Source organism: Globicephala melas, chromosome 11 (assembly GCF_963455315.2).
Source record: "Globicephala melas chromosome 11, mGloMel1.2, whole genome shotgun sequence".
Lineage (NCBI taxonomy): Eukaryota > Metazoa > Chordata > Mammalia > Artiodactyla > Delphinidae > Globicephala > Globicephala melas.
The window spans coordinates 34,146,150-34,162,199 of record NC_083324.2 but is presented as its reverse complement, the minus strand read 5'-3'; the positions used below and the strand labels follow the sequence as shown (position 1 = coordinate 34,162,199).

Genomic DNA, 16,050 nt, shown 5'->3' with positions numbered 1-16,050 from the left:
CCTTCATTAAGGAGGTGCCCAAACCATTATGCTCTTCAGTCAACTTTTGTAATCAGGTGACAGGCCACATGTATTTCTGAACACCTCCCAGGTGCCATTTCCACATTCTCCATGGATATTTTCATAGCAAAGGGAATCAGGAATGAATTTGGGATATTGAGGCCAGAAAGCAGTTTGGCTAAGCCAGGCAGGGCTTTTGCTGAAAGCTTTTCTCAGCCTCACTTGCCCCTTTCTCTTTGGGACAGGACCCGGGTGACACCCCCAACACCACCACTAGCTGGCATTTCTTTGGTTTGTGGCTGGGGATTTCATAGGATGGAGTGCTTTTGTGCCCCAGCTGGCCAGGGCCAGAAATCCCAAATGACAGGCTGGCCTGCCAGCCTCACCCCAGGGATCTCTGGGTTCAAGTCTGAAATTCGATGCTTTGTGTGCCTGTCTCTCCCTGGAAGGACTGAGACCACCTGAGGAGCAAGTCAAGGGACATTTATCATTGTCACAATGGCCTCTTTTTGGACCCAATGACTATAAAACCAAAGTCCCACAGATAAATGAACATAATTCACCCCATGCAGAGTGGTGGCCAGACTCTGCAGGAAACAAATCTAGAACATCATGTAAAAGGAACACACATACACACATACAGACTCCAAATTAAATCAAAAGCCCAAGAACCCTTCTGCTAAGGGATGCTCAAGACAGATTTAAATAGACAAGGACCCTGCCTGGCAGAAATGTGCCCAAGCAGAAAGATGTGCCCAGTGAGCTAAGCTTAATTTCTTGGGATTGGGAAGGATAAACAGGAAAGAGGAGAAAAAATCCTGTGGAAGGTTTATCTGGGACATTCAGAAGCTGACAGGCATCATGGGGTGCTGTTACCTCTCCCCAGTGAAGAAACGTAAGGATTTCAAAAATGTATCCTGGGTATTAGAATCAGTTAAAATTTTCTAATTCTCCCAGATGCTGCTTCTTCCCCCACTCTCCCCCAAAAAGCCTCCTCTGGAGTTTCTAAGTTTCTAGCTACACTCCAGGAAGAGGGTTTGGGTGTGACTGGGACAGGTAAAGACATTTGTCTGACTCCCAGTACTGCAGCAGGTTTGAGAGTTCTGTGGGTTGGATGCCCTTAACTGATGCCTATTTCATCCAGGTTCAAATATAAGTATAAATAGTACATTCACCTATATTTCATGGAAAGATTCCTTTGAGAGTTAATAATTTGAAACTCAGCTCTGCTCAAGGTGGAATTCCAGGCAGCTGGTTGATGATGACTACAGGTCACTTTGCCATGATCCCCTTGCTGTGTCCTCGAAGGACACATCTTAGGCAGGCACTGAGCAGCAAACTCAGGTCCACCTATGGGAGGTTCACCAGTACATGTTTCTCCATGGAGCAGAACAGTCTCTGAGGCTGGTGTCTAGGGTCACCCTAGTCTAGGGTCACCCTCAGCTCTGCTACTATCAGCTGTGTGACCTTGGACAAGTTGCTCAACCTCCTTCTAGTCAGTTTCCTCCTGAAAAATGAGGACAAAAATAGTGCCTACTGCTGGGATTGTTATGAGGATTAAGTGGGTTCATGTACATGAAATGCCTAGAATAGGCCAGGCATGTGATTGGTGTTATAAGTGTACTTATTAAGTAAGGACCCATCCTAATTTGTTCATTCATTCTGTTTACTCATTCATCAAATATTCATGAAGAAACTACTCTTTGCCAGGCACTCTCCTGGCAATGTAGGTTCAATGCTGAACAAGAAATAGCCTCTTTCCCAAAGATGCTTGGGACATAGTGGAGGAGATGGGCAAGGAAGCAATGACCTTGCAGTACTGTGTGTTAGTCATGGAGATAGAGCTACCACGGGACGCTGAAGAGGATACAGGAAGGACCTGAACTGACTGGGGACAGGCCAGTGCAGACTTCCCAGAGAAGCTGATGTCTTGGCTGAGTGCTGAGTGGCCGCTTGACTCTGAGTTGGGTTGAAGGGAGTTGGGAGCAGATGGAGTGGCATGTGCAGAGACCTGATGGCAAGAATGACAGTGACCCTTCTAGCAGTGAGCACAGTCTAGCTGGGGAGTATGGGGTGAGAGGCAGGAAGTGGTGAGAGGCCAGAGCAGCAAGCAGAGGCAGGGTGATGGGGATTTGTGGCATTCGGGAACATTGGACATCAGCCTATGAGAAGTAACAGGAATTTCAGACTGAGTGCTGATGTGTCATCCGATTAGGGTTACAGAAGAATCCCCCTGGCAGGACTTGGGAAAATGGATTGGAGGGTGGAGTCCAGGCATGGGTGCTTAGAAGACATGTACCCTCATCAACACCAGTATCATGGTGGCCAACACTAAGCTGATGGCAAGAGGGATGGAGAGATGCAGTTCAATTCTAGGAGACACTTAGTAGAAGCAGTGAATGTGGTAGTTTGATGAGCCTGGCTACTTTGCCTGGCCCACTGGCCTCTTTCTTTATTATGCTCATGTGTTCCAGCCTTTGCCAATGTCTCCATTGTCACAGGCAAATATAAGAGAACTCAGTCAGCCTTGCAGGGGACCTTTGTTTTTCCTATAAGTTATGAATGATATCAGAAGTCTTTTGGGCTTATTCAGACCAGCATGCATTCAGAAACACTTTTTAAAAGCTATATCAGTAGAACTGAGAATTATATATAAAAAAAATCAAAACTAAACATTTTGCCCAGTCACCAATCCAGAGGGCTGGATGGACCAATGGTTGATGAGACCATTGTGTTTGGTGGTCAGGACATGGCTAGAGCAGAGATCAGGTCAGTGGAAAAAATAGCCACATGCATGTTTATGCTGCAAAGCCCTGTGTCCTCAGGGAAGTGGAGAACAGGGCTACCTTGAGTAAGAAGGGAAAGAGACTCTAGCTGGGAGGATCAGAGAAACTTTCATGGAAGAGGTGGCCACAAAGATGGATCTCTACATGTCTTTTCCTCCTTCACAAGTATCTTTAAAAACTTTATCAGGAAAAAAGCAAAACAAAATAAAGCTATCCTGCCAAGCAGCTCCCAAAATTGCGCACATACACTCATGCATGCGTGGGTCATGAAGGCTTAGCAGTGTGGTGCAGGATGATACCATTACTGGCATAAGGCATACACCTGAGTCCAGGGTTATGGCAGCTGGCTTGGAAGGAATGGTTCCTTTCCTTCTTTTCTGCATCCCTCTATTTACTTCAGTTGCAAAATCATTGCCAGCTTCCTACCCTTGATGTCAGTAAGCACAAGGACCTTGAAGTTGAGAGATCTCTCTGTTCCGACTGCCATCCCTCCAAAGAGGGATGAGACTAGAGTCCTTTTCCCAGTGATTGAGCTGGGCAGAGGCACTGGGAATGTTACTGAGGGCAGGAGAAAAGCCAGCACCACAGAGAACTCACCTACAGTGAATAGTTAGCTGCAGCATCATTTGAAGGCTGACACATTACTGTGTTGCAGTGCTGGTTGATACTAATTTGTGATTTTACTTGAGTGAATAAGGAAATTCATTGTCTTTACCATTTCAAAACTGGAATCAATTTGTGGTGCCTAATTGTACCCCATGTTCAAAATGGTCTGACAGGTTCCACATACCCAAGAGTCTTTTGATATATAATTAACTTCTCAAAGGAATAATACCAGATAAAGTTCTGTAAATGCAAAAAAAAAAAAAAAAAAAAGTGGCTTGTCAAAAGTCATAGACATACTCTCAGATTATAAAGGTCCTCTTTTTACCCTAGATATTATCTCCTAATGACTCAAGTGGTCTCTGAAATCTTTCTATCAAATTGGCTTTGGAACATGGCACATTTCCATGCTAAAGAATTTGATGCAACTTTTTGAAACTTTGAAATTCATTCTGAATGCTGTCTTGCATCTAACCCTTGCCGAGGAAGCTCTGAAGAGCATTCTGTCTCAAAAGTCTTCTAACCTATTAGAGTAGCTGTCTCCCAGGCGCCCACATGCATTTTTATTTTATATGTAGCCTTCATGTACACTCTTCTTTCTTCTCTGTGGAGAGGCGGTCTTTTCTTAGCATCACTCTTGCACCTGAGTCAGCAGGTCTGAAGGTGCCTCTCTTCTGTCCCATCAGAGTCCCTGTCCCCTGTCCCTTTGCTAGCGCAGTAAGTTCTTCCCACCTCAGCCACTCAGCGTGATGTTCATGTTTATGACTAGCTTGCTATTACAAGACAGACTGGCTTTTTGAGAAGGAGAATTTAAATCCAACCTCTGTGTAGTAAGCCACATTTGACCTGCAAAAACGATGGTGGTGGGGCTGGCCACCTCCTTCCCACTCACAGTGTGTGTGACTCATTTCCAGTGACTCAGAGGACACTGTTTAAGATAAAGGTCATTCGGATTTTCAAAGTGGCCAGTTAATCGTTGTTTTAAAAAAACCCACCAGAGCTGTTATAGTCTTACAGCGATCAAAAGGATTTTGTAATCACACTAGGAGAACATGTAGAACTTTTCATCTTCGAGACACTTAAAAACATTCATTAATAAGAGCACAGTACCTTTTAGAAAAAGGGAAAAGCTTGTTGTCTCGGCATGCCCTTGTTGCCTCTCTCCCACCTTCTGACTGCCTTTATACACACCCTCATGGCCCTCTTTCCCTCTGGTGTATCTGGGCGTCTCATCTTCCCATGAACGCAAAGGATTTCAGCTCTGAATACAGATTCATCAGAATTTCTCTCCTGCCATAGTGCCTGTGACATCCAACCATGTGTCTTATCTGAGCTGTGGTGGGGTCACACAACCAGAGGGTCACACTTTTGCTGGAAATCCTTTATCAGTGATACCATCGGGTACTACCAGGCTTCTCTGAGACCTTGAGTTGAATATTGGTTATTGGGCATCGTGTAAATATGATATTGTATGTTAGACATATGTGGCATGATCCTTAGCTTACCGTACTCACACAGTATTGTACTTGTTCTTAACCTAAAGCTGATTCTTGCACCCCTGGCCATCAAGGTTAGTTTCAAGCCAGCGCCAGTGAGTTGGCTGTTAACAGAGACATGAATGGCTGGTGGGATTTGGCTTCCAAGGCGGCTCTGCCACCATTAACACGCTGGCTACTTGAAGTGCTATCAGCGATTGCCCTGAGTTAGTGAGTTATGAGAAGGGACCAGCTAAGGAAGGCAGTGCAGAGGGTGGTGAAGACTGGAGGCTCAGAAAGCAGGCAGAGTTGGGAAGGAATCAGACTCCAGTGCCTGCTAGCCATGCCACTGTGTGACCGACATCCCTGGGCTCTGCATCTTTCCCGTCTGTGAAGAATTACTCCTCTCTTGGTGTTGTGAGAATTGCAGGAGATACACGCGCAGCACTTAGCACCGTGCCTGGCACAAGAAATGCCCTCTTCAAGAAGAATGATAGGGAGTTGAGGGGGAAGCTAGCCAGCAGAAAAAAAACAAATTTGCTTTTTTTTTAAAGCAGTCACTTGGAAAGCAGAACAGATTGGTTGCTACATTTTATAGATTCCTTGCTGGAGAAACAATGAGCTTAGAAAACTGAAAACAGTAACTGCTTCAAAATACTTGCCCTTTGGGAAAGATAGCAGAATGTCGGGTGGCGATCCCTGGGTTGTAGTAGCGAGGGCAATCTTTTTTCCATTTCTTGCACTTTTCATTATTTTTCAAATTTTCTAAAATGAGCAGTTGTTACATGTATAACCGGGGTGGGAGGGGATCTTAAAAAACTGTAAACGCTTAAACCGTTTAGACCATAGCCAGTAGGGCAGAGGCTGATACCACTGAGACTCCCTTTCCCTACGGCCATCTCCTCTGGGGCAGGACATGCTGTGACAGTCAGAGACCTTGATTTGCAAATTCTAGGGGAAGAGACCATCAGTCTGTCGCAGGCCCATCTGGCCACCTGGCCTTGGGACCGCGTCCTTGTTTGAGACCCTTCCCTTTGACTTTGAGAAGAATGGGCCCCCGAGCCAAGCTGAACTGCCTCTTTAAAGGACTAGAAGTATTAATAAACAGCTGTAATGTTAAGAACCATTTCACCCCATGAACGGCGTCTCTAGGGATGAGCATGCTGACGTGCATTGCCCTATTTCATCAGTCGGGGCAACAGCAGCACTTACTAGCGCTGTCTGGGTGGCAGGTTGCCCCAGCCCTGTTTGTCAGGATGTCTGCTGCGCTCAACCATTTCTGTGCCCATTTGCTCCTGTGGCAGCCCTGTGAGCTGAGTGCTCTTATCTCCATCCTGCAGAGGAGCAAGGCAGGCTCAGAGAAGTACAGGTTAGCCCTGGGCATACAGCTTGTAGGTGTAGAGACCAGATTTGAACCAGAGTTTCCCTGTGGGGCCCTGGCTTTTCCCTGCTCTCCTTACTGGCCTGGTGAACGGTGATCTGCAATTGGAGGGCGGAAGATGATCCTTCTCAAACAGCTTCTCCATGCTTTCCCAAGGCTCACCTGGGCCTTGCTCAAGGCCTGATAAATAATCGGTGTCCAACAGTATTTTTGGATATGCGTATGGACAAGTGATTGAATGAAAGAGTGAAGGAATGAAGAGCCCAGTGGCCATTAGGTCCTCCTCTTTTGTACATGGAGGAAAGAAGATGTGCCTCCCTTCCTTCTCCTGAAATGGCCACTTCAGCCTCTGAGACAAGAGGAGACTCAGGGCCTCGGAGGAGGTAGTGAAGGTATTCACCAGCTGAGGACCGTGACTGCCTCCCAAGAGAAACATCTGCCCAGACAAAGGCTGGCTCCCAGCCCCTGGCCACACCCCTTCTCCAGATGGCATTGGCTTTGGGCAAGGCCTCTTCCTCTCCAGTTGTGGGCCTCCCACCCCCAACTCCTTCCTTCCTGTTGGCAGCATGGAACAGCACGTACTGTTTATCAATTATTAGCACACATAATATTTGTTTCACAGAGGCTGCATGGATGTGTGTAGCTGACTTCCTTTAGTCCTTCCCAAAGGAACACAGAGAAAGCAAAGGCATTTTTGTTCTGTTCAAACCCACATGAACATGGCCATCACCTTAGCCCATCCCATTCTGCTTCCACAATCAGTCTGTAGGTAACACAAAGGGGCACTCACATCCAGACAATTAAACACTGCCAGAAAGGTTTTGGCACTTACGGCAGACCCCCGATGGTTCCGCTGGCTCCTCAGATAGGTGCCCTTCTTGCCCCATCCTCCTAGGCCACAGGCTGGTTTGTGTGTTCACCACATCTGGCCTTTATTTGAAACTCCACCTCAAAGTATTTCATAGCACAGAATATCTTTCCTTATTAAATTCTCCCCCACATATTTTTTTCATAAAACAGGCACCAAAAACTACAAACCTACCCGTGGCTCTCAAAGTATCTGTTTATAAACCTTTGGAAACCGTTTGCAATTCGTTAATCATATTTTCAAAGGAAGTTACAGTTTATAGATACACTAACAAATGCCATATCCGATGCCTCAGCCCCAGTAACGAGATCCTCACGAAGGGAAAGAGGGAGTGGGGCTGGGGGACCTGGGATTCTTCCCAGGCCAGATCCCAGGGGAGAGGGGCGATCTGGCCTGGGAGTCAGAGATTCGAGGGTTTAGTTCTTTTTCTGTCACTCTCTGACACTGTGGCCACACCTATGTCCTCCCGGGGGAAAGCAGGTACAGAGGGTAAGCCATGCTCAAACACAGTGGACTATCTTGATTAGCAGTGAGATATTTTGCAAATCACGTGTTTCTAAATAATCATTAAAGTACCAGAGTTTGTGAATACTTCATTTAAAATGTACTTTAAAAATGGTTCATTTAAAAAGAAAAAGTAAAGATACTAAATATATACAAGTTGGAACTCTGATGAATACTTACACTTGAAACCCAAGCCAGCTTTAAAAAATCTTTAAAAAGGGAAGGTGGGTAATCTGGAGAGAATGTGTTGGTACGTGAAACACCCAAAGGTATAAAGACTTCAGGCACAGCTTGATCCAGGCACACACACCGTGCTTTCAGGACTCTCTTCATGTACTCTCTCTGCCTCCTCTGCACTGGTTTCATTCTCAGGAAGGCTCTCTCCAAGTAGTGGCAGAGATGGCCACGAGGAGCTCAAGTTCACATCCTCCTGCCTTAGTGATGCTAATAGATGGAGAGCTAGTTTTTCTGGATAAATCCAGGAAAGCATACCAGACTGAGTCTCATGTGGGTTGGTATGAGTTACATCCCCAGTCCTGAACCAATCACTGTGTCCTGGAGAGTTGTGTGTGTCCCTCACATACTCAGCTCACTGGCTTCCTTCTGAGCCAGGATGGTCTTGCCTTCGCTAGAACTGTATTTACTGAGTGTGGGGTCCAAGGGGATTCCCTGTGGGAAAGCCAAGGTGATTACCCCGGAAAATGTGGGGGTTAGGTGGTGGTGGTCCACAGCCCAGGTGTCTTCCGAGTGGAGGTCTAGTCTCTAGCCATCTAGTAAGTTTTCTTAATGGGAGAAAAGATTAGGTGGATTTAGGGTCATCATGCTGGAGTTTACTCATTGTCCTTGACCTGTTTTATCTATGCAACAGCCTACTGAGTTTTTCTTTTCTTACTCAGAGTAGTCACTCTGGGACACTACTGTTTATATTTTAAAGGAGCTCACTCATTAATAAAGACCCAAATAGAAAGTATTTCATACCTATTTCACTGGTTAAGCAGACATCGTAGAGGGGCATTCCTAAAGTAGAGTTCCAGAGGGGGTGTCCCCAGTCCCATCTGTTTCTTTCAATGTAGTTAAATTAGAGACTTACTGGAATATGGTGACTTACAGACCGGTATGCTGGGAAATCTTCCTTCCCCTCACTCTCTAATCTCTGCCAGTTTCTTGAATACCAGTAGTGCAGTGTACTGAATTTCTTGAGTGGTTATTACCAACAATGAAGGAAGATACCTAGGAATGGCCAAAAGTCAAGGAATCTATGTCTGTGGATTCCACTTTTGCCACGTGTCGTCTAAAAGGACTTGGGTTCTTTAGCACAGTTATGAAGTTTTCTCCAGGAGAGTCTTGAGTCCCAACCTGATGTTTACTACACAAGTATCTTACATACCAAGAGGAGGCATATGAGTGTGACGGTCTGGCACCATCATCTTCAGCAAACATCTTCTGCCTCCCTATGGCTTGTGCAACAGTGACCCAACAAATTATTAAATGGTCTCCTTCATGTCGAGGAAATGACATAGTAGCCAGTTGTATACAATGAGCCTGTGTCTTCATCAAGAAGCTTATGACTTTTTCAGGACTCACATTAGCTACATGCATATTAAGGGTTTATTCCATGCTGTGCCAGGGATGGGCTTGCCATTTTACATATAGTACCTAGTTAATTGTCTCAACCTACCTTGGCTATGGAGGTATTTCTCAATTTTGCCATTGAGAAAAAGGAAGCTTGGAGCAGCTGGGTGCCTTGCTTAGTGTCACATGCCCAGTAAGTGGCAGAACCACTGTGCTCTCCTCTTCTAACAAAGACAGGGGGACACCTTCTCTGAGGATGAAGGGCCTTGGGGGTCTTTTTGAATTTCTTTAGCAGCAGTTGAAATGACTTGAGGCTTAGCCATGAAAATTTGGTCAGGGGCTGTGGGTAGGTAGGGGTGTCCTCCTCCATACTGGCTCTGTGATCTTATTTAACCTGCTATTTAGTTTGATATTTAACTTGCCACAGGCATCATGGGCAATAAATTGACTGTAGATAGGCAGAATTAAGAGTGATAAACCACAAAGAAGTCCTTGGGAAAGAATGAAGCACCGTTTAATTGACTTTACTTATCTCCTTAGGACCTTGTGCTTGCTAGGTGTCCAATAAATGTATGTTGAATAAGTGAATAAAGGAGGATTTTGAAGTGACCAATGGAAGAACTTCCTCCAAAAGACAGTATATACCTAGCACTAGGCTACCCAAGAAACTGTGAAAGTTCTGCCTTTAATGGTCAGAAGCTGGGCCATAGGAACTTCTGGGGTGCCTAGTGGCTCCCAGGAATGTTTTTTACCAATATAGGACTTGGGGGGCATTAGCACAGATAACAGAGGCCCAAGAATGTCCAACTCTAGCTCCTTGGGGGACAAGTGGGCTTCCCAGCATCGTGTGCCCCTCCCCCCTCACACCTCCTCACCTTGAGAAGAGGGTGACAGCCCTGCTGACCTCTTTCCTGTCACACAGGCTCAGCCCCAGCCTGACTCTCTTGAGGACCACAGCTTCTATGCACAGTGAACTTCCCATAACAGGATCCAACTGTGAATCCGCTATCGTTTACAGTGGCTTCTGAGGGAACCACTTCGCTTCCCCTTCATCTGGAGTGGATCTGATGTCATAAAACTGACCGTGACAGTCTGTTAATTGGAAACCTGAGAGAAGGGAGTGGAAGGGCAGTGGACCAAGGTGGTCAGAGCCCACTGCCCCTTCGAGGCAAGGCAGCCTTCCTGGGTGGTGAGGGTGGGTGCTCTCCAAGGATATCTCAGGGTTCCTGAAATGCAGCCCTGAGGGAAGACAAGACGGCAGGAAAACCACTGGGCCCTGTTTGGCCTCACAGTGATGGGAGATCTACCCTGTCTGGCCACTCTCTGGGGGCCGGTTTGGACCTGTTTGGTTCAGTACACCAGCAGTGATTTTCTCTTCCACACCATGTGCCTTCAGCACCTGTCTCCATGGTAGCCGAGCAGTGTCCAAAATGGTAACCTGTGGTTTGCGGTTCTTAAAACACCTAGAGTGATGCTGCGTCTCACTTAGAATCCTACGAATTAAGTCAGAAGATGACTAATTTAGAAATAAAAGGAAAAGAGAAAAAACCTATACATACACATGTATTTTTTCCAATATGCCGTCAGCCGTATCCTATGAACTGGCAAAGGGGTTGCTTATCCTGAGCCTGCAGCAGAGGGCAGACTTTCCTACATTATAAACACAGCATTAAAGGCCCTAGATACAGGAACATCCAGACGCAGGACTGTCCAGTTGATAAAATGTAGGCTTGCCAGGTGACTAACACCAGTGATTTAGGGGGAAAAAAACTAAAACTTTCTCTGTTATTAATGCACTCATCAGCTTTTCCAGAGAAATGCCCTAATGGCCATTAAATCTGGTAGTGAGTCCCAATACCCACATGTACTCCAGGTAAAGTAGCTGTGCTTAGCTCAGCACTGCTGTGGCCAGTGTGATAGCAAGTAGAAGATTCTGTGTGTCTGCGAAATGTTACCAGGATGTTGAGCCCAAATGTGGAGATCAGTACTTTTGTTTCCATGGAGTATGAGGTAGGTATGAGGCAGGAGGTAGGGATGGGAGAAGTATAAAACACAGAGGGATATAACTAGATTTTTTGTAAACTATGTAAGATGCCCTTTCCTGTGTCTTGAAGGGGTGGGCTTTAAAAGTGTTGGAGTCGAGGAGGAAGGTTGCATTGCACACATAGGATGTCCAAGGAGGGGAAAGGTTTGGCTCTGCATCTGGCATGTTTAGAGGTGAGGAGTCCGCTAGGTAAGTTCATAGGGAGAAAAGAATTGGCTGGTATACTCCCCCTAGCTGGGAGCAAATGTTTACAGGTGACTGGGCTTGGTTTTCCTGCCACAGAAACCCCAGGACTGCCCCCGCTGCTGGGCTTCTCACTAGGACCCTCCACTCACAGTCCTCAGGCATGAACCAGGACTTCGGATGATGAAGGTTGCCCTGGCCAGTGAGCTCACGGAAATGTTTTCTTTGTTTGTCATTGTTTTCTTTCTCTTCCCCTCCTGCCAGTATGAAGAAGGGAAAAAGCGGAGGAAACCTAACTACAGTAGTGTTGACCTTTCGGAGGTGGAGTGGGAGGACCGCGATGATGTGGTAAGTGATTTGTTTTCAAGCCTGGTGAGAAGGGAGCTCCATTGTACCCTCCTCTGTACCTGGAGGCTGCCTGGGAGCCAGCCGAGAGTCCCACCAGAGGGACACCTGGCCACCAGAGGGTCGCGGAGACCACGGGCCCTTGTACCCGTTTGGAGTTTTGTAATGCTCCCACCCGTAGGTCCACTTGCAAATGGGCCAGCCACCCTGGCTTCTTTGTGCAGTCTGCTAAAACCATCCCTTTCTAGGCTCTAGTCTCTTCTGCACCCGATTAATCCAGACTCCTCCTCAGCGCCATTAATGGGATCTGTCTCCCTCAGGGGAGCTTGGCCAGAGCCTCGCCGGGCAGCTGCACAGTCAGGGCCAGAACTCACCTGTCAGGGTTTCAGCCCAGGGCTTGGCAGAGCCGCTCTCCTCCTGCTTGGTTGGCCACCCTGTTTCCAGGGCTGCCCCAGCCTTTCCCCTTTCCAGGCCACACTGCAGTAACACGTGCTTGTTTCCTACACAGATTCAGCCTGTGGGGCTGTATCAAAGGCTTTCCTTATGCCCACGACTAGGCCCCGTCAGTCTTCTTGTCCCTTCCTCAATAAATCAGATTTGTTAGACATGCCACCTTTTGTGAATGCAGGCAGACTGTCCTTAATTAAATCCTAACTTCCCAGGTGTTCCTATCTGGACACTTGCTCTTCCCTTTCTCTATGGATTCTTCGTGCCCAGGCTATGTTTCTCTGCCTGCATCTCCCTGATTTGTCTGGAGTCCTTTCTTGAGCTTCATCATTGAGTCAGCAGTGTTTCTATCCCTCCCTCTGTCTTGCTTTCCAAAGGCATGTTGAGGGGAACCATTTGAAACCTGCAGGCTAGGTTCTTGTGCTTTCAGAAATATGTCTGGCATCACAGTCCTCTTGCTGCTTGCTTTTCCTCTCTTCACATCCTCTGCAACCTGGATGTCTCAGCTAGCATAAATCTCTGAGTTTTTTCCTTGCCTATAAAATGCAAGAGTCATATCTGTTTTAGAAATTTAACCTATTTCCTTCTTCATCTGGACTCAGTCTTTTTTAAACCCCATTCAGATAGAGTAACTTTGCTGTTTGATAAAAAGTTACTTCCTCATCCATTCTCTTTTCCTAGGTGCCGGTGACCTGACGTTGTGTCAGCTCAGTGACCTGGTAGAGTTTTATATCTTCTTGATCTTTAAACATTGTCATCAGGATTCACGTCTGGGTCTTTTAATTGTACTGCACCTAATGTACATGTCCTACCCTTTCAACCTGCTTCTACCAAGAAGCAAGCTAGCACAGTCCTGAGGAACGCAGTTCAGGTATTAGCCTGCCTGGGTTCAGACCCCACCTCTGCTATTTGCTGGCTGTTGGTCTCAGGCAAGCAATTATCTTCTCTACATCTCAATTTTGGTTTATGTCCTTTTTTTTTTTTCCTCAGTAAAATGAGTATGATGGCAATATTACCTACCTCACAGAGCTGTTGTGAATACTAAGTGTGTTACTGTAGTGAAAAGTGTCAACATCAACATCGTTGCATGGACACAGTGAGCACTCTGAGTGGTAACTGTTATTAGTGTTATTCTCAGCATCATCAACCCTCATTCTCATTAATGAATGTCAGTTGCTAAACTGTATCATGAAACTTTAAAGGGTGCATTCCATTGTTTTCCTTTCTCTTTCCTCTTCACTTTATCAGCTGCTTTATTTTGACTTCACAGGATCCTTTTGTTTTCTTTCCCAGAAGGTTTGAACCCTGTCATCAACATGCTTCCCCATCCTTTCATCTTTTACATTTTAATTGACATGGGAGGCAAGCTTGATGCTCATTCATACTTGGGAGTCCCTGCATCCAGGAAGCAGGCCCTCTGCTAGTTAACACTAGGCTGGCGCTCGCACTTCTCCTTTGCAGGTTACTTGAAGAGATTTATTGCTTGGCTCATCTGTACCCCAGGTGTCTAGTCATTATCACCTGTGCCCAAGTTAATTTTCCATGAGCTGATATCTCCTTTTACTAACAACAATTTGACAAATGCTTTCTGTTTCCTTGCTCTTTTCTTCCTTTGTCATCGGATTCCCAGCCTGTGCCCCGTTCTTTACCTTCATCTGATTCCCAGGACTGAGTTCTGAGTGTCTACCTTCAGAGTTCCCACACCTCCAGAAAGTTCATTGCTCTTATTCTTCAGTTGGCCTTTGGTTGTCTCTTTTGTTTGGGTCTCTTGTCTCCTTGGAAATAAGGTACATTTGAGATATGAATTCCTTCACTACCAACGTGCTTGATTGGGAAAACCCAAGTCACCATTTCTCTCCTAGGAATTTGCACTCGCTTGATTAGAGAATTCTGGAACCTATACAAAGCATCTCTGTGAAGGCTACACAAGATCCCACATGCCCATGTGTCCACCAGTGAGGTTTGCATGTAAGTAGCAGAGGGCAGACTTTAGGTCAAGATCTGCAAAAGACCAGACAAGCAGAGCCCACTGAGGAAGAAGCAGCATGAGTCTGCCCAGCTGCAGAGAAGTTCTTGGAAGAAGCATCCTACTCCTCTTGGCAGCTAGAATCTTGTTGAATTTAATGACCACATTTATAACACAGACCCTGTGTACTTCCAAAAAAGATATGAGGTCATATCTGTGTCAAACAAACTGGAGTTTGAATCCTAATATTTTGAGCTATTGAAAGGGGTCTGACATTAAAGAAAAGGGAGGAGGAGGATGATGATGCTGGTGAGGATGATGATACAGGACAGGTAACATCTGTTGAATGCTCAGGGAATACCAGGCACTCTTCTGCATATTAGCTCATCTAGTTCCCACTACAACTTTATGAGACAGTCTGTGCTGTCATTAGTTCCATTTTGCAGGAAGAGAATCTGAGGCACAGAGAGGGTAAGTGATTTGGTCAAGATCATAAACCTCTGGCCCCAGAGTCCATTTCTGAACTCCAGGGCTATCCTGCCTCAATGTTCAATAAGTGTAATCTATTTCCATTATAACTGAAGAAAAGGGAAAGACTAGACTAATCATCTAAGCATCTGCCTCCAGAAAGCATTAGTGACCCTGGCCTCGGACCCTCCCAGGTCCTGATGCTGATTGTTCTGTGCTACTGGGAGTTGGGGGTGGGGTGGCACTGAGGCATGGAGAAGCTTACCTAATCTCTGACTTGCCTGGGGAATGTGAGAGGGGAAGGTCCCAAATGGCTTTAGGCAGGCACCAGAAAGAGGAAAAATGAAAACCATGTCAAAGATAAATCGAGCCGTTCTTAAGAGTTAGAAAGTAGACTTAATTAGGACCAGCTCTCCCCATCCAAAACCACAAAAGTTAAAATGGGAAAATATTTCCAGAAATGCCCATTATGTGTTGTTAAAAAATATCTAGAGTAAAATATATGTTTTATTTTATACATGCCTCCAGCTAAAAATTATGCTCTTACTCTCTCTCACAGAAGATGAGAATATGAACCCAAATCTAGACAGCCCCACATCAAATTTAGGTTGCTTGCAAGCACTGTAGTTCTCTATCAGCCAGATCTTGTTCAAGCTCCTCAAAGGAGAAAAAGAGGGGAAAAAATTAAAAAATAAAAATAAGAAAATAAAAACAAGCCGTGGGACTGGGAAAGAGCCTTTCCTGACAGGCTGTGGCATGTCAGCATTTGCTCCTATTTCATTAAATGGCTTTCCCGTCGTCTCCTATTGGTGCCCATGACGGCACATCTTTCATCACTGTGTCTGCTGTCCTTCTCTGAACTCACGGAAGGGCCACAAGTAATTAGCAGAGATCAGCCAGGGGTGGGGGAAGGGAGGGAGGCTCACCGTTCCCAGATGGGACCTCCAAAAATCAGATACAGGGTTGCCCTGTTCACTGCCCATCGGCCTCAGCCAGGCCTTTCATTGGCCCAGATTTCTCAGAGTGTTTGAAGATGGTTCATGCTGTGAAAAACTTAATCCCTGTCTTCCAAATGGTTGGCTTTTTAAAAAAACAAAACAAAACAAAAAAACTACTGTGTAGGAAAATATCTTTAACTTGATTATGTTTTGAAAAATGATTTCTACATGACAGACCAATACCCTTTTTGAAAAAGCAACTCGTCCCCCTTCTTTTTTTTTTTTCCCCTTGCTGCTTGAGTGTTTTAGCATTTGCTGGGGGTCCGTTCTCTGACTCTCAGGATTTGTCAACATTGCAGAGGCTTTTTTGGTCATTGTTGCCCAGAGGTTTACACGAGCACCCCAAATTGAAGTTGATGGTCATTTATTTATTGTTGTTAACCTCTCTCCCCCTGTACAAGAGCAGTTGG

The 16,050-nt window shown here is 45.8% G+C and overlaps 1 protein-coding gene across 5 annotated transcripts in view; it reads left to right on the top strand.

Moving 5' to 3' along the window:
• CACNA2D3 (calcium voltage-gated channel auxiliary subunit alpha2delta 3) overlaps window positions 1-16,050 on the top strand; it is a 784,865-nt gene that overhangs the window by 603,875 nt on the left and 164,940 nt on the right. For all 5 annotated transcript variants that reach the window (XM_060307837.1, XM_060307836.1, XM_060307834.1 and 2 more), the window contains one exon: window positions 11,681-11,764. In XM_060307837.1, the coding sequence (XP_060163820.1) occupies window positions 11,681-11,764 (84 nt within the window). The remainder of the gene's footprint in view (window positions 1-11,680; window positions 11,765-16,050) is intronic.